This window comes from Python bivittatus, unplaced genomic scaffold (assembly GCF_059951505.1).
Source record: "Python bivittatus isolate LINGU-HERP-01145 unplaced genomic scaffold, Pbiv_v1 ctg000480_np1212, whole genome shotgun sequence".
Lineage (NCBI taxonomy): Eukaryota > Metazoa > Chordata > Lepidosauria > Squamata > Pythonidae > Python > Python bivittatus.
The window spans coordinates 7840095-7866275 of record NW_028277075.1 but is presented as its reverse complement, the minus strand read 5'-3'; the positions used below and the strand labels follow the sequence as shown (position 1 = coordinate 7866275).

Genomic DNA, 26181 nt, shown 5'->3' with positions numbered 1-26181 from the left:
GTGAAAACTATCTCACCTCAGTCTTTTCAAACCCAGTCAAAGGAAAACCTGCAGGAATGTTAAAGGAAAATGGTGGCCTTCACTGGCAATTTCCTTCATGTTTCTTGAAAGAATATGTCTACACTTAACTAACATTTTTCAAATTACTGTGCTAGAAGGAAATAGTCTAGAACTGCAATAGCCACCAATATTAATGGCTTTTAGGTTTCTTTAGAAGAGTTATTAATTAGGCTTTGGAATACTGTGATTTTTTTTTTCAGTCTAGACATTTGGTTGAATAATCTCTTTTTAAATTCCACTCAAAAGGTTAAGGAAGTTTGGCTAGAACCCCAAAATATTGAGTTTATTAGGAAAAATCATTGGGGTCCATCTGCCATATTTATGAATAATGCAGATGTCTCTAGATAAGAAAATGTATTGCATAACTTCCCTTGAATTGCTTCACTTCAGCAAGCAAGAGAGGTGCAAGGAGGGGGTTGAGAGAAAAGGGAAGATTATCTCATGCCTCTAGGATTGGCATCTCTCCATGTAGAATATGGGACAGTGTGACATCTTGCTAGCAAGCATGCAGAACCTTTCACTCTTTTTGAGGTACTGTTTATTAATAAGCAATACACTGGGCCAGACAACCTTTTTGCTATTGTGAATTAGGCTTTTTGTTTGTTTGCTTGCTTTACTTTTTTGGCTGCTAAAGGCCATAAGGGGTGTGTTGGTGATGAAATGACATTATGAGGGAGGTCAGGAATGGGGATGGCATTTTCAGATACTGGGGATGGGGGGTGCAGTTTATGGAGTAAGTTGTCTGTGTGCATTTTAGGAAGTTAAAACAATGCTACTGTAACTAGACTGGTTGCTGCTAAATTTTGGTAAGCAAATACTGGAAGCTGTTGGGCCTAAAAAAGGAGTTGGGACACTGTATATAAGCCAAGATTGCTACAACTTCAATAAATCAATCATCATACTCAGTTCTCTTTACAACTCTACTGGGGCTGGCACATCCACTCAACTCATTTAACTTTATTAACATGTTTACACACAGATTTCCAGCACTGGGGGTACATCTTGGTAGTTATAAATAGGGAGACCAAAACTGGAAGACCAAAAAACAAACAAACAAGAAAGAGAAACAAAAATATTGCAGGAAGTTCTCATTAAGAGAGACATTTTATAGGATAATTCTCTAATGTACTGAACTTGTGGATTTACCCTCCTCTCTCCTCCAAACTGTATGTACTGTCTCATATAATATAAAAGCACATTCAAATACAATTCACCTGAAAAAAAATAGTTTAAACATTATCTTGTTATATACTCAAGAGGAAATTAAGATGGATGGATGGATGGATGGATGGATGGATGGATGGATGGATGGATGGATGGATAGATAGATAGATAGATAGATAGATAGATAGATAGATAGATAGATAGATAGATAGATAGATAGATAATCTGCCCACTTCCCCCAGTGATGGAGCTGCTAAATATATGAGTCACCAATGAATTATAAATCTGTAATCACTGACACCTAATAAATGAAGGTAGATGCAGGCCCTGTGCTTTATGGTGTCACCAGAAACCTCTTACTATATTTATAGCTCATTTCACGTTTTTGGTTTATTTTATTATTTAATTTTTAATAGTAATTTTATTAAAATAAAATTTTAATTTATTAAAGATAAAAACTAATGCAAACTAAAAAAATAAAAAGAAAAAATAAGAAGTGCAGAAAAGAAAAAAGAAAAAATAGAAAAGAAAGAAAAAAAGAATATACTAAAGAAAAAAAAAGATTTTTTTTCATATAAGAAATTGCCCATAAAGAAGTGACTTCCCACCTTCATCACAAGTAATTTTAGTAACTTATCAACTTCTCTTAAAATACAAGTGATCTCTTTTTCCCATATCCCATCTCCTATCTATAAACAAATCCTTAAAGCCTCATAGTTTCAGTTCTGATCAACAAAAGCCCATTAAGGATAACAACATATCTATTTTAACCCTGATAAATAACATTAAGGAACATTATATTCCTTCCTTTTACTTTTAACAATCTTGATTTTAGTCCCTTGAGATAATGTCCTAGAACTTGATTTCTTTTTATTTCTTCTTTGTCCCTCCTCACCAAATTTTTCAAAGCTTTAACAAGCCTCCTTTGTAAATCCAATATAAGAAAATTATCCAGGTCACTCTTTTGGCTTGTTATTTGTATATCCCTTTTAATTATTAAGACATTAGCTGGTTTCTTTTGTATATCCAGTGTAGCATCTTTTTCCATATCATTCTTGTAGCCTGTCAAAATTTGTTCCTCTTTCATAACATCTTTTAAATACAGTCTATCTATAGAGTCAGACACTCTTAAAGTTAACTTCTGAGTCCATTGTTCAAAAATATCCTTCAATATGTCCAATGTTAAAATATTTTGCTTCATTCTGTAAGTCACATTTATGTGTTCTTCTTCTTTAGTTGTAATCTTTAGATCCTTCTGGTTCCCTCTAGTGTCTAACCTTCAAAGTCTCATCCTATCATGCTTTTTTTTTTTTTAAAGAGAATTCAAAACACAGCATTTTCCTATGGGAAGGATTCTTACAGTTAATTCCAAAATCTTATTTCAAATGGACCTGGACCCTTAGCCTGTTTGTAACTTTCCATAATCAAAGCTCTAATCATCCTTTTGCTGTTTATTCCAAAATAATAATAATAATAATAATAATAATAATAATAATAATAATAATAATAGTTCTTAAACTTGTATTTAAAATTTCTTTCACTAAGGATTGAAGGAAACTCACCCAGTGCTGTAAAACATGTCAATCCAAAGGTTCCTAATACCTGAAAAACAATTAACAAGCAATTTCCAAAAGTGATTAGAAAAGGAAGTATGCAAACCCAGTGACCTTTCAAGCGTACTGACCACAGTTTGAGCAAGTTGGTTATTTCCTTGTCTCCCAGAGCTCCAAACCCACTGGAGACCACTATCTTAATGGTCTTTTCATGAGGAGCAACTCTATGGAGCACTTATGAGTGATGTCAAGTCCTGTTCTTGTCCAATCTACTTGCTGACTCTTCATTCCACCGTGGTCGTTGGCTCCCCTTTTAGTGAAGCCATCTTCAGTTCACCATTTCTTCCCTAAAAGAAATGCCAGTTTATTTTATTTTTTAAAAAAATAATATTCGCTTTGTGCATTATTTTTTCTACTTCCTATTTGCTAAATACAGCTCCTGCACCTTTTAAACATTTACTAAGATATTATATGTTTTAACCTCTTGGTAAATTAAGACATTATTAAAGTGGCTTATATCTTTACTGGTGTTTATGTAACTACAGTAGCATCTATTGCAATGAATTGTATCTATCCTCATGATAAATCCATCTTTAAGATATATACCAATTGTAGTCTTCCCTCTTATTCCTCAAGAATGAAGCCAACAGCCATAACAAATATTTATGCTTTACTTCACCTACTGCTATTTAAATATAGCTAATAGCATATTCCATTCTTATTTAATAAAAATGGGCAGGTAGCCTCCCTACAGGTTAAATGGACTTCCCAATGGAGCACGAGTGGGGAACTGATATTGTCTTAAGGACTGACTTTAGTCTCCACCTTGCTTAACAGACTGGGAGATGAATGGAGAAAAATCCCTCTATCACTTCTCACTTTTCCCAAATAGAAGAGATGCAAGATGCTGAAGTATGATCAAGTTTGCTAGCACTCGATAACAATGTTGTCATATTGCCAAAGAGGGTCTAAAGGCCATATGAACCACTTGATGGGCCAACTTAGGTCCATAAATTTGAGGATCCCCATCCCTGCTATGAAAAATAGCTTGAGAGTTACTTACTTTAAGTAGTCCTTGAACATTCCTAGTTCATCATGACTTACTTCATTATAGCAAGTGGGTGGGAGGTTGCAAGATAAATTGTCTGATGAGACAAAAAAGAGGACAAGATTCAGGATGCAATAGCACTGAAGAGACCAGATATAGATGCTGGACTTCAGAATCAGTATCATGGAGACCAATTCATAATTAACTACTATAACACAAGCTCAAGGAGAAACTTGCAGGGTTTAACAGTTTGTCTGTGAGAATTCTTTTGGGAGTACCGTGTCTTCAAGTATTGTATCAGGCTTTTAAATGGATACCATCCTCCTCTGTGTTGATTGGCTTCTATAGAGATGGAAATGGGCACAAAAATCAGAGACATGGGAATCTGGCTGGGGAATATTCCCCAGAGTCTTCCAGATTTTTGAAGTAATACAAGCCCCATCTTCAGGGTAGAAGGCCACTTCCCTGAAATTTAAGGAACATTGTATGGGTTCCAAGATTGACAAACCACATACCAAGCCATATGTATTAATTTTAGCTTATTAAATAAACAATTATTGCATTGTTTCACACAACATATTATGACATTAATCAGGTACAGGCTACTTGTGACTCAAAGGCAGCATTGGGCCCTTCAGATTGTAACCTTACTAACCTCAATAATATAGCTTCTGAGAATCAGCAGTATTGTTTATTATTAACTGGATGTGGTAAATAAAACTGCAACATAATCCCTTAAATGGGAATATACTTATGACCCTATAGGAGCTGCTGCCGTGATTTTTAGAGTTCTTCTTCTGGCAAGGAAACTTTAAAAATATTTGAAGCATTTGAGGGTAAAAGGAGAAATAGGTAAATCCTCTTCAGGAAATGTGTTTTTCAGTTGTGTGAATGCCCTGAATGTTGTGAGGCTAGCTTTAGAACTTTCTTATCATTTGTGTAATACTAGTGAGATCCTAGTAAAGTTTCTGTAAGGCAAAACTTGAAGGTTTTCTAAGGCTTACTTAGAAAGAGAGACTCATTGCCTTTCACAATGATTTTTTTTAATGGAAGTCTGTAAATATATGTGTTAAATTGCACTGACAATCTTAATTTCATTTTGGAGACATTTGGAGAAAAGGAAATGGAGAAAAGGAAATTGAAAAAATCTATGTAAGGTAGGATTTCAGTTGACCCTTCCAAATTCACCATGTATCATTTTAATTCACTGACAGTCAGTATTATATGTGGAGAAACTTACTTTTTAATTACTTCTTGCCTGAATAAAAATAAAAATAAATTTAAAAATCAGCTGCAGTGCCTTCATCCTGGATGTTCCATACATTGTACTGTTTGAGAATTTGCAGGATAGGGTTCTTCCTTCAGAAGTTTTCAGATTTCCAAAAAGAGGAGTGCAAAAATGATGAACTTTAAGTTCCCTTTTGAATATTTAATTTCCATGATTTTTCCCAGCCAACAAAAGAAAAAAAAATGAATAAAAGTGTTTAAGATTATTATTCAGTATCACAGAATGTCAGTATAAAACAAGGTTTGATTTTTCATACTTTTGGGAATATAATTGATATTATATGGCAAGATGTATGTACTATTTCTTTGATTATTTGATGGCAAGATGTATGTACTATTTCTTGGTATCATAGTTGATAATTGGAGTTGGAATTCCAGGTTAAGAGAAAAGATCTAAAGGCAGATTTGGAAGAATCTGTTCAACTACATATTATTTATTTATTTATTTATTTATTTATTTATTTCATTTGTATGCCGCCCATCTCCCCCCAATGGGTGACTCTGGGTGGCTCACAGTTAAAATCAAAAATCAACAATTAAAAATAACCCATAAATAATTAAAATAAATTAATCCATTAAAATCAAGTATAAAAAACAAACCCTGTACATAAATACTAAAAACATTCAAGATGACGGGGGGGGGGGCAAGGCCAATCACCCCAAAAGCCAACTCCACTGGTGCGAGCCCCCATTCAGCCCCCAGGCCTTCTGGCACAGCCAGGATTTCACCCCTTTCCTGAAGGCCATGAGAGTGGGGGCACACCAGACCTCGGGTGGCAGATTGTTCATAGGGCGGGGGGCGCAGCAGAAAAGGCCCTCTGCCTAGACCCCACCAGTCGAAATTCCTTGACTGATGGGGTCTGCAACATGCCCCTTCTGTTGGACCGAGTGGGGCAGGCTGAAGTAACTGGGGCGCGACGGCTCCTCAGATAATCTATAGTTATTAGATAGATAGATAGATAGATAGATAGATAGATAGATAGATAGATAGATAGTTCAGACAGATAGATAGTTCAGATAGATAGATAGATAGATAGATAGATAGATAGATAGATAGATAGATAGATAGATAGATAGATAGTTCAGATAGATAGATAGTTCAGAATCTGCTGAACTACAGCAGATTCATTTCAGGTTGGTTAAGAATTGGCCTATAGGTCTGTTTTTGTTTTTGTTTTTTTTAAGATGTGTGGAACTTTAGACCTCCTAATGTTTTAGATTTTCTTTTTTACTGAGCTAAAAAAACCATATTATATGTGGCATATTATGGCCATTGTTCGCTGAAATAAAGAGAAATAAAATGTTGCAATTCTTGCAAAAGGATTTTCCTTCTGTTCATTTGGAAAAGAAAGTTACTTTGTATAAAGCCAATCAATTTCTGCATTCATTTCTGCTTTGATTGGAAAGCATGATCCACTTCTAATCATAGATTAATATTTTAAGGGGGAGAAAAGGTCCAGAGATGATGATGATGATGATGATAATGATGTATTAGATTTAATATAGCTGCCCATTCCCGTACCTCCTTTTCAAACACTGTTTATTTTATAGTAAAAAGTTTTTAACTTTTCTTTCTAATGATTCTGTTGCTTAGATTTTTAGTCATTAAGGGAATCTATTTTGCTACCTATATGATGTCACATTCAGGACCGACCTTCCTTCCTTCCTTCCTTCCTTCCTTCCTTCCTTCCTTCCTTCCTTCCTTCCTTCCTTCCTTCCTTCCTTCCTTCCTTCCTTCCCTCCCTCCCTCCCTCCCTCCCTCCCTCCCTCCCTCCCTTCCTCCCTCCCTCCCTCCCTCCCTCCCTCCCTTCCTTCCTTCCTTCCTTCCTTCCTTCCTTCCTTCCTTCCTTCCTTCCTTCCTTCCTTCCAGAGTGCATCTTGTTCTCTTCTTTTCTCCATTTTATTGATTGGTTACATGCCATCAAGTCATTTTTGACTCCTAGCAACCACATACATTTTCTCCATGACAATCCATCCCTATCCCTATCCCTTCAAGTCTTCCTCCATTTTATTACATTCTTAATAAATAGTATTAGTATTGTTTTTCATTTATTTGTTTAAAACTAGACTCAATAAATAGATTATTTAATGAGGGATCCATTTTTGCATTATATTTTCCCGTTTGAATTTTATGATTATGTACTTGACTGATCTCTGCATAGATGATGAAAAAGAAGTAAGAGATAAGTCTGGAGACTCATATTAGGAGTAAGAGAATGAAAAGGTAGTGGTACAGAGACTGTCTTTTTTGATAACTGGCTTTTTATCTCCACTTATGTCAAGGATACCTCTTTGTTTCCCCAGCTTTCTAATCAGAGTTGGATGCAAGCCGTAGATGTCAAATGGATCATATACATTTATTTTCTGTCCTCACCTCTTTTAATATTGCATTGTGAGCAGAGTGTTTACCTTTTAATGGAATAGTACGCAGCACCTTTCTATTAATGCTTTATACTACATCCTCATTTGTCAGTTCTTTGTTCATTAGAACAACATTTTTGAATGGATAGTAATTATTTCTCTGTGACATAGGATAGAGTTGCATGTAGCCCCCTGAAGCCTTAGGTACTGCTTCCAGCTGATCTGCAATGTTTACAATGATGGAAGAGGTAAATTATAGAACACATGGGGAATAATCATATTAATTGTATTTAATATGTACATTTAAATTTAATTGAATCAAATTAACCTGGCCCTCTGCTTTAACATTTTGCAGTGTAGTTACTGGCACATCACCTGAAAGCCTTGTGTGATCTTTATCTCCCCGCCCCCCCCCAGCCCTCCAAAGTTATATTGTCCTAATAAATTGGCTAAATTGGGGAAACAGAAAGACCCTAATTCAGAATGTGACTTAGGGGACAATTACAGAAGATATCGCAAGACATATGACTAGATTATTCTATAGGTTTCTCTCTCCCCCTGCTCATATGTTTGTTTGAAGAAGCAAATACTGAGAAGCAAATACAGCCAAATGAATTTGGATAAGGCCCAAGAAACTTGCAAAATTATTTCTCTCATGTCATTTCCCCTGTCTAAATAATTATTAGTGGTTTTTGGAGAAAATATGTACAATATGGAAACCCGCATATTTTGTCCCATGGAACAAATAGCATCTCTTGTGGTGGTAGGGGAATGGAGAGATTTAAACTGGGAAAGTGGTATAAATGAAAAACAGTATACCTTTCCTCAGCACTCCAGCTGGGTAGCCTATATAAAATGTTCAACTGATTTTGTTTCAGATAAGCTATTCAGACAAAACATTGTGTAAAATCAAAAATGTACCAGAACAAAATAAAACACCACATTAATGCAGCAACTAAGTGACAAAGTGAAAGAAGAAATTCAGCAAATGACACTTTCCCAGTTTCTGCAAAGGAAAAAGAAGTTGCTAAGTTAGACATCAGTTAGAGATTTAGTTCAAAATCCCTACTTCTGTATGAACCATAGACAGCCTTATGATCTAACAGTGTTGCTCCCACCCTGTTGTCCACAACATCTCCACTAGGATAAACAAACCAGGAAAAAAAAATCAGAACATAAAACTTATTTAAAAATTCAACTTAAAAATGTAAGAATTGCTGTGGTGGATCAGGTCATAGGCTCTTCTAGTCCAACATTCTATGTGATACAGTGACCAGATGGATGTCATTGTGGTTCTGGGAAATTCACAAGCCTGAACTGGACAATAACACTGTCACTTTCCAGCAACTGGCATCAACATCTGCTGCTGCTGCTGCTGCTCTGCTGCTTTCAGTTCAGGAAGCAGTAAACAGCCATCATCAGCATTAGTGGCCATGATAGCTTGATCCTCCATGAACCTATCCAGACTTCTTTTAAAACTATCCAGACTGACTGCCATGATTACAACTGCTAGAAGAATGCACTGAATCATAAATTTAAATCACAGGAACTAATATCATTGCTAGTATTGTGCCAGTTGGGGATAATGAGGCTTGTAGTCTAACTCATCTGGAGGGCATCGGGTTAAAAAAAAACTGTAGGCTGCTCTTGGGAGAAGCCATGTCTTCTGCTCTCCTCACCCTGTTTCCTCCCAGCACAAAGCCGCCTCTCCTTTCTTGCTGCTTTTAGCTCTGCCTCCTGCCTCAATAAGGGTGTAGTTCTTGCCTCCTCTTCCCTTGGGTACTGGCAACAATAAAATGGTAATTACATTTCAGAGAGCCAGTTGAAAAATGGTTGGGATGAAGTTGGCATGGATCCAAAATGCCCTTTTCTGGGATGGTAGATCAGCTTGTTGTCCTGTGCCTGCAGTGAAGGAGATGGCTGCTCCCTCTGCCTGTGGAATCAAAGCTTCTGTCTCCTTTTTAAACCATCCTAAAGTCAGAATCTCAATTATAATCTTTGTGTTTGGGTGTGTGTATGGGTGGTGATGGTGGGGAGTGGATAGTGTTTCATTCTCACAAACTCAGAGAGAGAGAGAGAGAGAGAGAGAAAGAGGAGGGAAAGGCAGTAGAATTCAAGACATGTTCAACAGCTGGAAAACTCAACCCATTCTGTCCCCTATAATTCTCTCTCTCTTTCTTTCTCATCTATGCCACAGAGTAATTTTCATCCTCGACACCACCAACTCCAGACAATAGTGATATCTGAAGGATAAGGTGACCAATGAATCAGAAATTCAGATGAGCTACAAAATATCAAATGCTCCTTTCTATTGTTATTCTAAGAAACCCCTGTAACTTGTGTCCTACACACCAGCGAAGGAGGAGAATCTCCACCGATCTGTATTGGTTATAGTTGACAACAGTAATTTGTAATAATAATCGTTCGGAAGCTAAATGTGATGAACGGCTTAGGTTACTTTCCTTGCCACTTTCCCTATATTTATGTTTTACGATTAAAAGTGACGCCGCTAATCAGAATGGAAAGGGGGAGAGAGAGAGAGAGAGAGAGAGTGTGTGTCCCTGAGTAGAGGCTGTATATGAATGGAGGGGGTGGGACTGCAGGTTCCAACTTCAGCCCCTCCTTTCCCGGGAACCAGCCAGTCCCTCTGCAGGGTGTTTGGGCTACTCTGATTCGCTCTCTGGAGTGATCCAATTTGCATCCGGCTCGCCCATTTGTGAATTTGGCTCCCAAGTCCTCGCTTCAGTTCATCAGGGCTTCCTAGCTGCCTTCACTTTAATTGAGCAAACCCTGAGCATCCTGATCCACTTTTGAAAAAGAAAAAGAAAAAGAAAAAGAAAAAGAAAAAGAGAAGGAAGGAAGGAAGGAAGGAAGGAAGGAAGGAAGGAAGGAAGGAAGGAAGGAAGGAAGGAAGGAAGGAAGGAAGGAAGGAGAGAGAGGGAGAGAGGAAAAGAAAAAAGAAAAAGGACAGTGACTCGATTCTGATTTCTTTTGTGGATGCTGGACTTTCCACTCTGTCTCTCCTCTTTTAACCTTTGCTTCTTCAGTCTGCTCCTTTTCAGTTCCTCAAGAAAATCCGGCAGGTACTTTTCCAGGACACGCGCTGCGAGACCTCCTCAGCTGCCGCCCCGCATTCGAGGATAACGCGATTCAGTTTGTCGAATGCATGTCCGCTGCTGTGTGCCTGTGGGCTCCCCGGCGCGTGTCGGTGTGAAAGAGGAGATTAAAGCATCCCCGCCGTGCAACCTTTGTCCGTGAAGAAGCAACCAAGCCAGCAACTGGAATTGGGATAAACCGGGGGGGAAATCAATATCTTTCTAAGGTCTCTGGCCGCATCCCCACCCCCGAAAAAAAACCTCCCCCTCTCCTTTCTCTAGTTAAAAGTGAGAGGCAGGGAGGGGGACGGGTAGGGGAAATCCCTGTGGATCGTGGGAGCCTGGAGAGATAACGTGACAGATGAGAGAATAGGATCCTTCTCTGCCTAGTATGCGTGGCTCCGCTGGTCCTTCCTGGAAGCTTGCTACGTCTGAAGGGAACCTTACCCAATAACGGGAAAAAAAGGAAAAAAAAGAAAAAAAAAACCACCCACCCAAACCAGCTCCTGGGATCTAGCAGCGGTTGGTTTCAATTGCTGGCTCGCTCCTGTGCTGCTCGGCTGCTTAACCCATTCCTCGCCCGTTCCATTGTGGCGCGCAACTCCCACTTTGGAAGCAACTCTTCGCTTTCCTCGCGCTCCCTCTTTCCCTTCCCTGCAGCTAAGTAGGATGGGGACTTTGGCATCATGAATCCGATCCTTTTTTCCCGGCTGGAATTTGAACTGCCCGGCCCGTAGTTGCTCCTATTCTTCTTTCGGGGATTTTGCCCAGTGCGCTTGACCATGCAGGGCACTGCTCTGCGAACAGCACCAGGACGCTGTCCCGTGTGGACCCTGTGGATGGGCTCCCTCGTCTGGGGATGTATCGTAAGCTCGGCGCGGAGTTCTTCCGGCGCGGATTTGCCGGCCTCCTCGTCCGCCTCTTCGCAGGTTCAGCAAGAGCACCATTTCCATGGCAGCAAGCACCACTCCGTGCCTATTTCTATCTACCGTTCGCCGGTCTCCTTGCGGGGAGGACACGGTGGGTGCTGCGCTCACTTCCTTTTCGCGGACTGGGCTCAGATGGTCTGCCGGTGCGGAAGGGTGCTCGGGCTTGGGGAGCGAGAGCGGGGAGAAGCCGAGCAGATGCCCGGGGAGAGGGACCGAATCGCGGTCGCAGAGGAAGAGAAGAAACTTTCCCCAACCTCTTAAAACCAGCCCTAAAGTGCAGGGCCTGCTCGCTCCCGGCTAGCGGGAAATTCGGACGCGCTTGCCTACTTCAGGGCGGCTGCCAGGGAGCAGCTCCGCCGAGCGCCCGAGGACGGGGGCCCTTCTCCTAGGCTGCGTGCCGTGCGCCTGGCCTTGGCGGGTGGCAGGAGAGGCTCTTCCTCTGCCTCTCCCGTTCTCTCGGCTCCTCTCCCTCCTCCGCCTGCTCGCAGTCCGGCTGTCAGTAGCCGCGGCTTCCTGTGGCCCAGAACTAACCGAAGGAGCCTCCGCGTCGCAGGCTGCTGAGTCGCCGGCTTCGGTTCTCTCGCTCTTCGCTGCGCGGGGGGAGGGTGGGAGGATAGATGGGAAATGGGGGAAGAGAAGAGGCTCGGAGTGAAGCGCTGTTGTGATGCCAGACTTCGGCCACCGGCGTGATTGTGGGAGTCACCCCACATTCAAAGCCTATTTTGCTCCCCCCGATTTGAGCTCTGTTCCTTGAACTGCGGTACTTCCCTGCTAGGCTTAAGCTTCTTCCTCGGGTCTTTCTTCTCTCCACACGAGGAAAAATCGTAATAATAATCCAGCGGAGTTACTGCCTCCCGGTAGGTTTTGGAGAGGGCAAAATATGATCATCTAGAAAGGACCGCGTGCATTCGGGTGGGGTGAGGCGGGGAGGTACTGTTCCCATAATGCACAAAGCCTGGTTTGCTTCACCATGGTTTATTCTATAAACTCCCATTGGCTAGGTTTGCACCACATGCTAAACCATAAGTCATGATTTACCAACCACGGGAGATAGCTCCATTCAACCTGCTAAACTATAAATAAACCAAATGTTGCCTTAAAGTGTTTTAGAAGCCAAGCCAAGCAGGGAGAGGCAATGCAAATCTGAATTCAAGAGCAGGCAGGGAGGAGAGGCCTGAAAGGAGAGACATGGAGAAAGTGGGATACAGCTTTTAACTTTGCCAGAGGCTTTCTCCTCCCCTGCCCAGGCCTAGAATTACAAACTATTCTATAGAAAGGAAGAGTCTGTTCTAGAGGGAGAGAGGCACTAACTAACTAAAGCCTACCTAAAAGTCATAGAAGGATAGGAATGTGGATTGGAAACTATGGAAGCGATCTGAAGAGTCCATTGGATTCATAAGGGAAGATGAGAAAGTCTATGTACATGACTAGGCTCACTGAAATCAATGCAAGTACAAATAGGCAACAAATAAAGTTAAGATATTGAGAGAGAATGGAATGGGTCACAGGGTTTGGAAATCATTCTAATTTTCTTAGTATTTTAAAACCTAATTCTGATCTTTAATGTTGACTAAACATATTTTGGTTTTAGGCATAGAAATGATTTAAATTTCTCTTACTGTATTGATTTTTAAATGTTATTTTAAATGTCTTCTTTAATATGATCTTAATATATTCATTCTTAGTCTTGGCACTAGAAATAAGGCTAATAGATATAGAAGGATAATGTGGAAATGGAGTACCAGTCCTTTGGAGTAGAATGCCAACCCTGGTTTTAGCATGACAGACAAGGTTAAATGGCTTTTGAGATTGGATGCTGGTCCCAGGGTGTACAATACTGTTCTAGGATTGGAGGAATGATTCTCCTAAGTCTGGAATGGTAGACTGGGAAGTACAGCCTCTGGACATTCATTCTCTTGAAGGGGATGGTGTCCAAATCCCAGGGAAATCATTATGGTAATGATAATCCAGGGTAATGATTCCAGTTATAAAGATGGCCATTCTACACTCTACATATTACATTAAATAATATAAAATATAAATAATATAAAATATAAAACCATCAAACAAATCTTGCTTTTAATTTTGCTGTATGTGATTTTTCACTTTTAAATTATTTCAAAGCTCTAAGTTACATATTTCTAGGCTGAAATGCAGCTAAAATACCTTTATATATAAATAGATATCAATCAATCATGGTATTGTGTGTAAACTTATATAGATTTCAATGTGTTCCCTAAATTAGAACTGAAACTTGATATTCAGCACCAAAGCTTGGCATATTGCATTCTTATCCAACCTGACGTCCTCCAGGAATGTTGGACTAGGGTTTCCAATCTTTTGGCCAGCATGATTTGGTAGTCTTGGTTGGGGATAATGGAAATTCTAGTTTAACACATCTGGGGACCAGCATGTTAGGAAGGAACTCTGGTTTAATATGCTTAAATTAGAGTGTCCATAAAGTCACCAGAAGTCATGCTTTTTTACACAGCCTTGGAAGACAAGTGCTATATAAGCTACCTTATTGCTCATTTCCACATAGGGCACTTGCAAATGAATCTTCTGCATATTTTACCTGCTTTACTTAGGAGTTTATTGAGGTCCAGATAACTTGCTCTCTCCTAAATAAGTAGAAGATTTTAGTGTGCATTTTAAGCTCCCAAGGATAATACTGGAGACATATTTGGATTCCTTTCTTCCAATCCCATTTGTAAAGAATTGTCTGTATTAATGTGGATTTAATGACAACTGTTGTCTGTCCTTTCTCTTTTATTTGATGAAGGTATTAGTCAATCAGATTTTAGTGGAAGAGATTACTCCAGTTTCCTAGATGTACCTGTTATCTCAATGACACATCCTTGAGAAACAGAATTAAAACTGTAGGAATTGTGTCTGTTTCTGTACTGAACAAAGGAGAGAAAAATTAGTTGGTGTGAAAAAAAGAAAGGATCAAATGCTAAGAGGAAAACTTGTCAAGGGGGGAGAGGCAAGGGAGGAATAGGGCTGTCTCTTTCCTTGCTTGGCCTGCTCCTTCTCTGTCTCTCTGTCTCTCTCTCTTTCTCCAATGGGTTGTGAGGCTGGAAAGGGGAATCAACTGGTGCTAGAAGCTACATGAGTTTCTTAGTTTCATCTCTATTTCCTGGGCAGCACAGGCTGGTTAAAGGGGGAGGGGGGGAGGGGGGGAAAGCACTGTCCCAAACCTGGAATGTTAGCAGCAACATGATTAAAGCAAAGGGTTATTCAATTATTTCCTTCAGAAAAGATTATATTCCTCTCCTAATTGCTGCTAGTGCTTGGCGACCTCTAGAGGTACTCTCCCTTCAATCCAGGAGAGAGAAGGCTCTCTGGGACTGGAAAGGAAAACAAATAGAGGAGGTAGAATGCATGGCAGGAAAGATAATGAGAAATAAATGGCAGGATGAACTTCCAAATAAGCCAGTTTAGGATTGTTACCATGGTTTAATGTTTTATTTTACCATCTAGTTATCACATATGTGAACAAATGTTATTCTTTCAAGTGGCCTCAGCAACTTTCCAGATGTATTGGGACTGCAACTCCTAGAATTCACGGGAGTTGTATCCCTGCCATATCTAAAGAATACTAAGTTGAGGAACATTGAACTACAGTGCTTGTGGAATGAAAGGAATCATACTCTTTATCTGGTACTGCCTATCAATAAAGGTCAAGGAGGAGTGACTGAAAAACTTCTTCTGTTAGAATATAGAGATGCATGTTTCTTCAGTCTGGTTCTGTTAGAAAGTGGGAAAAAATCAACAAGTCATATAGTTACAACTTTTCCCCTCCTGCTCAGCCCCACACTTTTGATCTCTAAAAGAGCCCTGGTTCAACCCATTTTTATAGATATGTTGGTGAAGAGCCCTCTGATTATGAGGAAGAGGTGATGCCTATTCAGAATCAGGACCCATGGGAGGCTGGAGAATAACAGTCATCTATCATGGAAGAGTTGAGGCAAACATTTTGCCAGAAGTAGAAACATCTGGAGAGTAGGAATTGTTACATTCACATCTCATCCTCTTAGCCTTATCAAATGAAGCCTTCTAAGGCTGCACAGAGTAGACACCTTGAGTGTTTGAGGCTAATTGCTGGCAGGAGCAGCACTGCCTAAGCTGATTAATCAGGGTTACCATGATTTACCAAATACCATTTGCAAAAATCCAGACAGCCATTGGATGGCAGGAGAGTTAGTTCCTGATATATTTTTGCTACCACCTAGTAGGTCTCTAGATTTTTGCACCCCAGATATAGCAGCCGTGGATTAATCAAGTACATCTCAGAAAAAATAAGATTTAAGTAAGTTTGTTGTTCGCTCTTTCAGATTTACAGTAAGTAAGCTTGCTCTTTCTTGCTGGCAACCTGAGCGGCCTTTGCTCTATAGGGCAGGAAAAAGAAATGTGAGTTCTAACAATTCTTTTTTCTACCTGTTCCTGCTTCTAGAAAAGCATCTGCCTTCAGTTCTTCTCAGACAATTGTGATTTCCCAGCGTCCCATGGATGCTAGATGAAGCATCATAACTTCTTTATCATCAAATAACTATTTGGAGTCTGTCCTCACAATGAATGATGCAGTGTATGTGTGTGTGTTGTCAAAAAGTATTTTTAAGGAGAACTGGTCTGAGCATTTTTAGTTTAAAAATCTAATGAAAGAAAACAACAATAACATCTATCACTACAAAAATATTTGATTTTTTTTTTTTTTATCTGCCCCATCATTGTGGGTAGGAAAATAGCCTCCATCAGTGAATTCAAGTCCATTGACTAGTCTGAGATTTTGCTCATCTCTATGCAGATAGCTTGGCATGCAGCTCTCTTTGGGAATGAACATGAAAAAAAGAAAAGTGGGACCACAAAGACATCTGGTGTCTTATCAAAACACATACTTAATTTATATCAGCATTTCCTTCTATGTTGTACGATAGAGATGCTCAAAAATTGGATGAGTGACAGCTTTGCTGACTCACATTTCAAGAAAGTAGAGTGAAGAGCAGGCTGTCTGTGTTTATACACAGTATAATTTCTTCTTCGTAGAAAGAAACATATTTTAAAAAATAATCCAGTCCTATCTCCACAAGGCTAGCAGCAGAACTATGAAATCAGTATAGAGTTGAGTGCATAAACCCATTGAAATAATACTATTTAAAAGTTAAGAGCACCTATCTTTGTATTGTCTTGAGTGGCCACATCCATTAGTATTAGGGTTAAGGAGCACTTCTGATTTTATTTTAAAAAGGGGGCTTTGGACTGTATAAGACTGCAAATGTAACACCTGTCTGTCATTCTTTAAAGCACCTCTCTACCATATCTTTTAGGTATGGCTGCTTTAATGAGTTGCAATATTTGCAGCCCCACAGGCTTCAGAAAAATGATTGGATGATGCTATAAATCATGAGCATAGATAACCTTAATAATAAAAACTGAAATACCTGGCTAATCATATGACAAAGTGAAACAACAAATACATTTCCTTCTAGTATTGCTGCTAAAGCACATCTCAGCCCAAAGGATCTAACTCTGGGAAATTCTGTTAATCTTCCATCTCTGTCATAGAAAGTGAGTTTCACTATGAATGGTGCTTTTCATATAGTCTTGAAAGCAATTATAGCATAGACTACAGGACTGTGAACAAGTCAGAGCTGATCTTCAGTCCTTGTTGTCTTAGGGCCAGCTTTCATGATTCTGGAATAATAATTATTTATGAAACATGTATGCTGCCTGACTCTTGTTGTGGCTCACAACAATCAAATCATGTTTTGTTTAATAAACAATGTTTTATTACCAGGGAGAGAACAATTGCAAAGTATGAACAGCCCTGTATATTTCATTCATTCATTCATTCATTCATTCATTCATTCATTCATTCATACACACACACACACACACACACACACACCCATCCATCCATCCCCTCTCACCCGTATGGGTGGTACGTGTCTTCCTCAATCTCGGGTCCTCTACCAGAGGCCTGGGAGTTTGAGGGTTCTGTGCAGCATCTTAGCTGTTCTTAGCACTGCACTCTTCTGGACAGAGAGCTCTGATGTTGTTTCTGGGATCTGTTAGAGCCACTCTTCCAGCTTAGGAGTCACAGCTCTGACCTTCTCTCTATTTGTTGTTTTTGAGTCAGCCCTGACTCTGTATATATATATAGCCTTTGGGTCAGTGTTGACTCCTGGTGACTGCCTGGACAAGTAGTCTTCTTGGCAAGGTTTTTTGGAAGTGGTTTGCCATTATCTCCTTCCCAGGGCTGAGAGAGAGTGACTGGCCCAAGTCATCCAGTTGGCTTTGTGTCTAAAGCAGGATTAGAACTCATGGTTTCCCAGTTTCTAGCCTGGTGCCTTAACCACTACATCAAAATGGCTCTCGTATTTCATATAATATTAAGGGATATATGTGCAAATATTTGGGTTTGTTTGCTATACAGATATAAGCCAGCTAACTTTAAAAAATGCAAATTTCACATTGGGCTTATTCTTTTATTAGGCCATATCAAAGATCATGAAAGAATAAGCAAGATGATAAACAAAGGGAAGAAAGAGGTGAGAGAAAGGGGAAAAATACAATTGATGTTGAAACTACGGAGTCTGTACTCGCACACTGTTAAAATAAAATATGGGAAGCAGTTGCTAAAACAATCATTACTGTCAGGTTGCTCCAGAGACTCTGTGATTTAGCATGTACAGCTGATGCTCATGAGCTGTACTGAATGGGATAAATTGGTAAAGTCGGACAATACCATCCCTGATAAGTATAAATGGCACACCTGCCAAAGCACTTTCATATGGTTATAGGATACAGCACAGGAAGTGGTTTCTTTGACAAATGTTCTAAAAAAAAATCAATAGTTCTGAGATGACAATCACCAGTTTAATTTGTGGCTAGGCAATTCAGGGGAAGTGGCACAGGGTGCATCAGAAATGTTGGGGAAATAATGCATCCAAAAAGAGTGAATGTTCATTAGAGTTGTAGATAAAAAATGCATAGTAGAATAGTTGCATTTCAAGAAGCATGAATTTAGAGGGCAAATTATATCAGGTAGACTTAAAATATTAAAACATAGTAGTGAAGAACAACAAAGGTGAATTTTCTAGTATTTTTCAGTGTTTAATCTTCCTCTGATTAGTGGATTAAATAGAATATGTGAACAGAGGTGTCTGCAGGATCCAACGTTTTTGTCAAAATAACCAAAAAAGGCCTTGTGTTGTAAGCCCTGACCCTTTTGTAGATGTGTGTATGTGTGCACAAAAAGGGTAGAATTTGCATTGCAAAGGCATGACGTTGTTTCTGCCATTTGCCCTCACTTGACTCCCCTCCCCAGCTGATATCATTGTATAGGAGAACCAGCACTTTTGACACAGGTTGGGCTTAAGCTGGTGCACATATTTTTGGCTTTGCCATCCAGACTCTAGCACAATTCCTCAGAGGGGCTAACCTGGCTCAGGTTGTGATTTTCTTTTTTTGTTTGATTTTTTCTTTAAAAATGCTCTGTTTTTATATTATCTTTTTCTATGACTGATTCCTAGCTTAGTTATTGCACTGTTTTAAATTAATGCTGGCCATTGTGTGAAACTTATTTAAAGAGCTGCTTATAAACTCTCTAAATAAGTGTTTCTCAACCTCAGCAAATTTATGTAGGGTGGACTTCAACTTCCGGAATTCCTCAGCCAGCATATGCTGGCTGGGAAATTCTGGGAGTTGAGGTCCATACGTCTTTAAAGTTTCTGAGGCTGAGAAACACTGCTCTAAATAAATCTTGAACTTTGCTTATATCTTTATGAGGTTTGATTAGCACAAGCTAACATTTACAGGAGAACACCTTGGTCCATTGTATCAAAGGTTTTGAGTTTCCTCCCTTCAGGGCCTTCTAAAGCTGTTTATTGTATGCCTGTTAAGACAGGAACGTTCTATTAAAATCTCAGAAACTTCCTTTTTAGCAGTTCTTAGGAATAAGCATATGAAAAACATTATTTTCATCATCAAGAGATTCATGAGCTTACTTTTTTCTGGGACTACAGTGGATATTTTATGGATTTCTCTATTGTAATTTAAACTTAATTGCTAGTTTTGGTGTATGTATGTATGCATAGGTACACGCAAACTCATATTCAAAAGATGCCATGATAAATTCTGCCCCCTGTAAAACATACATGCACAAATCCATCATTACAGAATGTCAACTGGTGGGTCCTAGGAGGAGAACCTTCTCCGCTGTTGCCCCTGCCCTATGGAATACTCTTCACCCAGAGGTGAGGCAGGCCCCTACCCTCCCAATTTTCCGGAAGGAATTGAAGACCTGGCTTTGTCAACTTGCGTGGGGTGAGAAGAGATACAACCAACCCTGGGGGTGGCTTGAAGATGCTCCCTGAGTTTATTAACACCTAATTAATATCAGTCTCTTGGAAGTATTATATAGGATGTTTGTTGTAGTATTGTATATTAATTAATTAATTCATTTTTATCTATTTTAATTCATGTTTATTCTGTTTTTACTCTAAACCGTACAGAGTCATCCCATCGTGAGATGGGCAGTGACAAACTTGAAATATAAATAAATAAATTGATTAATTAATTTTTTTTATACTTCATAATTGTCAGAAAGATTTGTACGTATGCATGAGTGGTAGCCCTGTTTTAAAAACATGGATCTCAAAAGCTTACACTGCTTTTACTTAACTGAAGGAAGCAAACGAAACAAACAAACCCTTCTCTTTTTTTCTGCTTTCTTTTGTTGGAACAAAATGCCATTGCTCTTGTGCACACAAAAATTTTTTTCCTTCTCTATTTTATTTTTGTACCTGGTTTGACGAAGTCTGAGTAAAATGTTGTATCTGAAGTTTGTGATGTAGGAGCTGGCCTTGTGCTGGTCTTGCCAGAAATGTCAGTGTTAATCCTAAAATCACCTTGCTTTCCTGCAGTTTTAACAGCAACCTGTGCATGTTGAAACAAGGCTGGAGAATTTTACCAACCAGTATGTTCTGTGTTAGAGAGATTTCTTGAATTATATTTACATTTCTGCAGGGAAGCCAAGCCTAGGCTAAAGCCAAAAAAGTGACATGTAAGGGAAGGGGGAAAAAAAAATAAAAAGGTTTAATTCTGCCTGGTCCATAAGGCATAGCTAGCATTTACAGGCAACTGAGAAATCAGCATTCCATTATTCTATGTGTATGTTTATGTGCATACAATGTGCAAGTGTGAGTCCATGTATAATATGTGTTGGACCCATTAAGTATAGAGATACAGCAAGCTTTTCAGCTTCTCAAACAGTTACTAGCCCTACTTAACTCCCTGCTAAGTCTGTTTCTTATTTAAAGCTGGCCCCAATGGCTAGCCAGCCCTTCTCTGTGTGTCTTCATTGCTAGTGCTAAGCTACTGAATAATGCATACCTTTGGTTAGTGGATCAACTGAGGAGCTTTGTCTTTGCTTATGGTGAATTAATTAAGTTGGTTTCTTCTTTGCTCCTGTTGCCATTTTCAGAGAACAAGGAGCCTGTGGAACACTTGTTTGATACAGCATGTGGTTAATCCAAGCCCATAGCAATTGCTAGAGGTGTGAGTGGAAGCAATAGGAAAAGCTGGGGAGGAAGAAGTATGATTGCTTAGGAACTTTTAAAGTTAGAGTGAAAATCAAAGACTCAATGTGGGGATGCTTCATCATGTAGGGGTAGTAACTATAAACATATTTTTTACATACCTTGTAGTTCAAGTATTCCTCTCGCCGCCAGATCTGAAGTGCAAAAATTCAGAGAACCACTACATGGGAGCAAAGACTATCTCTTGTTACTCTCTGGATTTTTGCAGACCAGATTAATTTATTTATACAAGTTATATGGCCCCTGCCTCATAGTAATGACTCTGGATGGTGATTTGGTGCCCTACTTTAGGGGAAAAGTATTTTAGAATCAATCCATGAAGACACGGGCATAATGGTATTTCTCTATACTTGAGAGTTTACATGATTATTGGATAGAACAGTGCATGATTCAAACATGATTTTAAGAAGTACTTCAGACTTCAGAATGAGCACAACATCTTCCTATTGTTCATTAAAGTAGCCCGGCTTTTTTCAGCCTTTTGCAGAAGCCTGAAAAAAGTTGCAACTGGTTTGGGGGCTGCATTAACTTTAATACGTGGCTTCTTTTTTTCAGGCTCATGTGGAAACCTAAAAAAAGTTGGGCTGGTTTAATGAATAGCAAAGAAATAAAAAACAAAGATGGAGCAACATCGCTTTCATAGTCAGGGAGATCTAGCAGGAACAGTACTTGGCTACAATGCAATCTGTGACCAAATAATATCAATTAGACACGCTGACTGATGGCACATCGTCATCATAAAAGTGTATAGGGACACTTATACATTTACAACAACTGGATTTATTAGTCCTTATTTCATCCAGCTTGCCTTCCTCTCAGTTCCACAAAATCCAAGTTCTACTATCTCTTGAACTTCCGTAAACATTTTATTAGTATTTTCTTGTGTTATTGTGCATTTCTCTGAAAATTCTAAATTTCTTCTGCATTTCTTCTGAAAATACAACAGACTGATGAATAACGTGTCTTTATCAACTAGGTCTGTTGTGCCAACATGGTATCTGGGTTGCTAATATGCCTGTCATCATCTTCATTAGTGTCCATCAAGTTCCTTGCTGCACCTAGTTTTATTTTTTTAAAGATTCTTTTAATTTAAAAAAAAAATAGTGGGAAGCTATCAAGCTTAAAAGCAAAACACTTCAAGTACATTCTTTATTTCCAAGAAAGATAGCTAAAATTGTTAAAATGGGGTTTTATATTACTTGGCACAAAGTTCATTGGGGTTTGAATGTTAATCATTTATATTCAACTGCTGACAAGTTAAGGTAGTCATAAAAAGATATACTCATAGGGTTCTGAGTGTTAGCTTTTATTTATTTTCACTAGATACCCAAATACCATATTTCAAGATTTGAATGAACTAATCTTGAAGAACAGTCACCCTAATTTTGAACAGAATTCCTAATTCATCCTGTTAAGTCAGCAGGAGAGGCAAATATGACCATATCATATCATTGTGAGAGAGTGGTAGAAGGCATTAATAAGTAAAACTGCCACTGATCGGTGAAGTTGTGCCCTCAGAACCACTGACCAATTGAACACAGTTTCTCGGGCCTTGTTTTCTTTATTGGCAAAATAGAGGTAAGATTATAAATCTGCTTTTCACTCAGCCTGTGCCATTTCCCATTCACATGCAAAATTTGAGAGTCTTGGCTGGAAGGCAATTAAGTATGTCATATGGTACTTTCCTTATAGGGTGAGTGTGTGTGTTAAAGGCAACTAAGCAATGGGGCAGTTGAGCTCTGGACTGAAGAGTCTTCAAGACCTTGATCTCCAAACCCAAAGCCTGGCAGAATCTTCTTGGTTCTCAGGTGTGAATGGTGTGCGTGCATGTGTGTTAGTGATAATGGCCATGTTGTTCTGAAAGGCGTTTTTGAAATACTGCTTACTGCTTAGAATGCTAGAGTACCCAGCAGCTGCTGTAATTTACTGCAGATCTCTTACCACTCCATTCATTTAAACAATTGATTTCTCCTTTGTGTTGCACTGTATTTATGTGTGTTCATGTGCACATATGCACACATTTAAAATATGTTTTTTTATACATTAAAACATAACAGCATATACCTTGGAGGGGCTTCTCCTCAACTATGAATTTAATCGTATTTCTGAGATTGGCTGTCAAAATGTGAGTATAATGCTATGCTTTGGGTGTAAATTGTGGTTTTTACTGAATAAGAAGGTAATGGAATGCATCTTCCTGTTCTTGTAGTATGCAGATGACATCCTTTATATCTGGAGTGGAGAATATATATTTAGGCTGTTCTTTTGCATGGCACATTTAAAGGAAAATAGGTAGAGCTGTACAATAGAAGCTGCTGTTTATGAATAACAGACTGATCAAGGACAGGGTTGAAGTAAATCAGTTTTAAGGGTATGCCTTAGCATCTGCTTCCTCCCTGTCACACCATTTTGTCTCTTTACTTCCCAGCTGCTGAAGAAAGGGCAGCTAAACTGACAGGTTCCTCATTGCTGGAATTTGACGGGATGGAGTTTGAATAAATCAGATCATCCTGGAAGATTGGAGAAATGAGGGAAAATAGTTTGTCCATTCCTTTTGCATACTGCAAACCCATGAGGCAGCAGATTTCTTCCTTTTTATATCTTCATTCTTAACAGGTCATGAATGGATTTTTCTGGTCCATCTCACAGAACAGGCTCAGCCTGAGCACTTATGGCTGAATGTGAGATGGCCATCAAGATGGCTCTATTCTATGAGTTACACTTTAGCCCTGATCTGTCATCAGTAAAGATGGTGTTTCAAAGCAGCTGCTTTTCCACTTTGCCCTTAGCAACGTTACAGTGTTCAAGCCACACTCCGTTGTTGGGTGGTATTATATTAAATGTAACAGCTCTCCTAGGTACCCTGATCTGTATTCCCAAGAGGAAGAAGCCCTCAGTCAGGTTGCTTTTGCAATACCTTTTGGCTTTGAATACCTGTTCACTTTTTATTAGTTCATCATGGAATCTGATTTCTTTCCTTTGCTTTTATGCCTTCTAAGGCAGTTCATTATAAACAAAGAAGAAGGGGAAGAAATTAATTTTCCTTGCAAGTTGTATTTGCCACTTCCAGAAAAAATGGGGGATGAAAGAGGCAGAGAAGAGTTTTATTAATTTTCTGTCTCACATTTACTTATTTATCTTACTGCATGCTTTGATGAGAATTAGAGAAGAGGATTTCCTTTAGTAAAAATTCATTTAAACCTGTATATTCTTTCAAATTCTTGTTCTGCAGCTGTTTTCATATACAAATGAGGAAATGTAATCTATTTCAGCTCATGTGCTGGGTTAGGAAAAGAAAACCAAAGCCCATGTTCCTTGGCTAATACTGGTGGTGTTCGCTTTATTTTTTTATTTATTTTAAAACTCAGTCACAACAAATTCTTAAGTTGAGAGAAAGTACAGGTAGTTCTCACTTAACAACCACAACTGGGACCGGCAACTCCATTGCTAAGCAATGCAGTTGTTAAGTGAGACATCATATGACTGTGCCAGACTTACAACATCAGTTCTGCTGCAATTATTAAGCAAATCACCTGCAGTCATTAAACAAGACATCACGTGACCACGACTTGCAATTTTACTACTGGTTTCTCCATTGACTTTGCTTGTCGGAAACCGGTTGTGAAGTGTGCAAATGGTGATCACATGACCATGGGGACACTGTGATGGTCATAAGTTCAAGGACTGGTCATAAAATTAGTCTTCCAGCACTGTCCTAACTTCAAATGGTCACTAAACAGGCCAGTCATTAAGTGAGAACTGAATGTATATATATTAAAGTTTAACCAGAGAAAATAGCAAAAACTGCATGTACACTTTTTAACAAATATCACTCTTTATATCTATCTCAGGAGTGCAGGATTGATATCAAGACTAAAAAAAGGGATTCCAATAGTATTAATGCCCAGTACAATTTCACCTCTAATTGAAAGAACTATATGCTTGCAAAAATAAATAAAATTAAAAGTACAGTCACCAGAAAGTCAGCACTCTCAGCACTTTTTGGCTGACTGAAATACCATGAGCTTACTTTTTGCCCTACCATTTGAAAACTCAGTATTCAAAGTGAGGTAAGTGTTTAGACTGCTTCTGGAAGGTGCTGCCTGGCCTGGTATCCATTAGTCAGATATTGTAAGAGGCAATCAAAGAACACATCATGCAGCAAAGGTTGTAGTTCTCTTCAGCATTTGCCCCAGTTCACAAGGACTTGAAAGTGGATAGTCTGTGCAGCTGCGCAGGAAGCCCTGCCCCCCCCCCCTGTTCTCCTAACAAGAACACAGCTCTCCATATAGCTCTCTTGCAGAGCCTCTGGGTAAAAATGTGAAAGTTAGAAAGAGGAGGTGGAGGAGGTCAGAAAGCATATGAGAGAGGGGAGCTGATGTTCATGCCTAATCCTCTGCTCTGTTTGAAGCCTTCTGTTCAAAGAAATGCTCAAAGAGGGTTTATGTAAATGGTAATATTGTGCTGGAAGAAGCCCATCTTTAACTGATTTCCTGGTCTTGCAACGTGATGAAAAAATTAAACGCACTGCTATTGTATGAGATGCGCTCGAAGATATTGTAGGGATATGGCTACTTTGCACAAATAAGATTTTGTTGCTTCAATTATACAGTGATAATCATGCATATGTGAACGCTATCTTAAGAATGCTTTGCTTCTGACTACAGAACTAAAAATACACTAATACCCTATGCCATGCATTGCTGCTCATGGAAAAGCAATTTCCCTTTTTTTCCTTCCCCTTGCACAGCATTCAATGCATTCAAAATGCGTTCCTGCGGGTCTCTTAACCTCCGTAGCTGATTTGGTGGTATGCTGGAGTGCAGGGAAAAGGAAAAATCTGATTTACCAGTGATAATCTGTTTTGTTGGACTCCATTAAATACAAATCACTCTTCAGAAAGGTTATGCGTTTTCAAGTTTACGAATGTTTACCTGAAAATTCACATCATATTCCTAGTGGACCAACAGGCAAAAACAAACAAATGGTGAAGGAATTATCTTCTGCCATACCAAAGTTATCCATATCTATTTCAAACAAACTCAAAATGGAAAAAATATTTTTTTAAAGAAAAGTAAGGTC

At 39.1% G+C, this 26181-nt stretch overlaps 1 protein-coding gene and 1 long non-coding RNA gene across 11 annotated transcripts in view; one reads left to right on the top strand and one right to left on the bottom strand.

Annotated features, from left to right (window-relative positions):
- The window catches only part of LOC148214904 (uncharacterized), a 30179-nt gene extending 27097 nt beyond the window's left edge, over positions 1-3082 (bottom strand). The window contains exons 1-2 of the long non-coding RNA XR_015796883.1: positions 2909-3082; positions 2787-2826 (exon numbers count right to left, since the gene is read on the bottom strand). This is a non-coding gene — a long non-coding RNA (uncharacterized LOC148214904). The remainder of the gene's footprint in view (positions 1-2786; positions 2827-2908) is intronic.
- The window catches only part of LOC103060191 (neurexin-3-beta), a 758042-nt gene that overhangs the window by 259599 nt on the left and 472262 nt on the right, over positions 1-26181 (top strand). For 3 of the 10 annotated variants that reach the window (XM_025167870.2, XM_025167863.2, XM_025167855.2), the window contains exon 1: positions 7893-11588. The exons of 5 other annotated variants lie outside the window; for them this stretch is intronic. In XM_025167870.2, the coding sequence (XP_025023638.1) occupies positions 11351-11588 (238 nt within the window). In that variant the 5' untranslated portion in view covers positions 7893-11350. Of the gene's footprint in view, positions 1-6987; positions 11589-26181 lie in introns of those variants that run through there. 2 more of the 10 variants (XM_088145266.1, XM_025167867.2) reach the window with 2 other exon arrangements.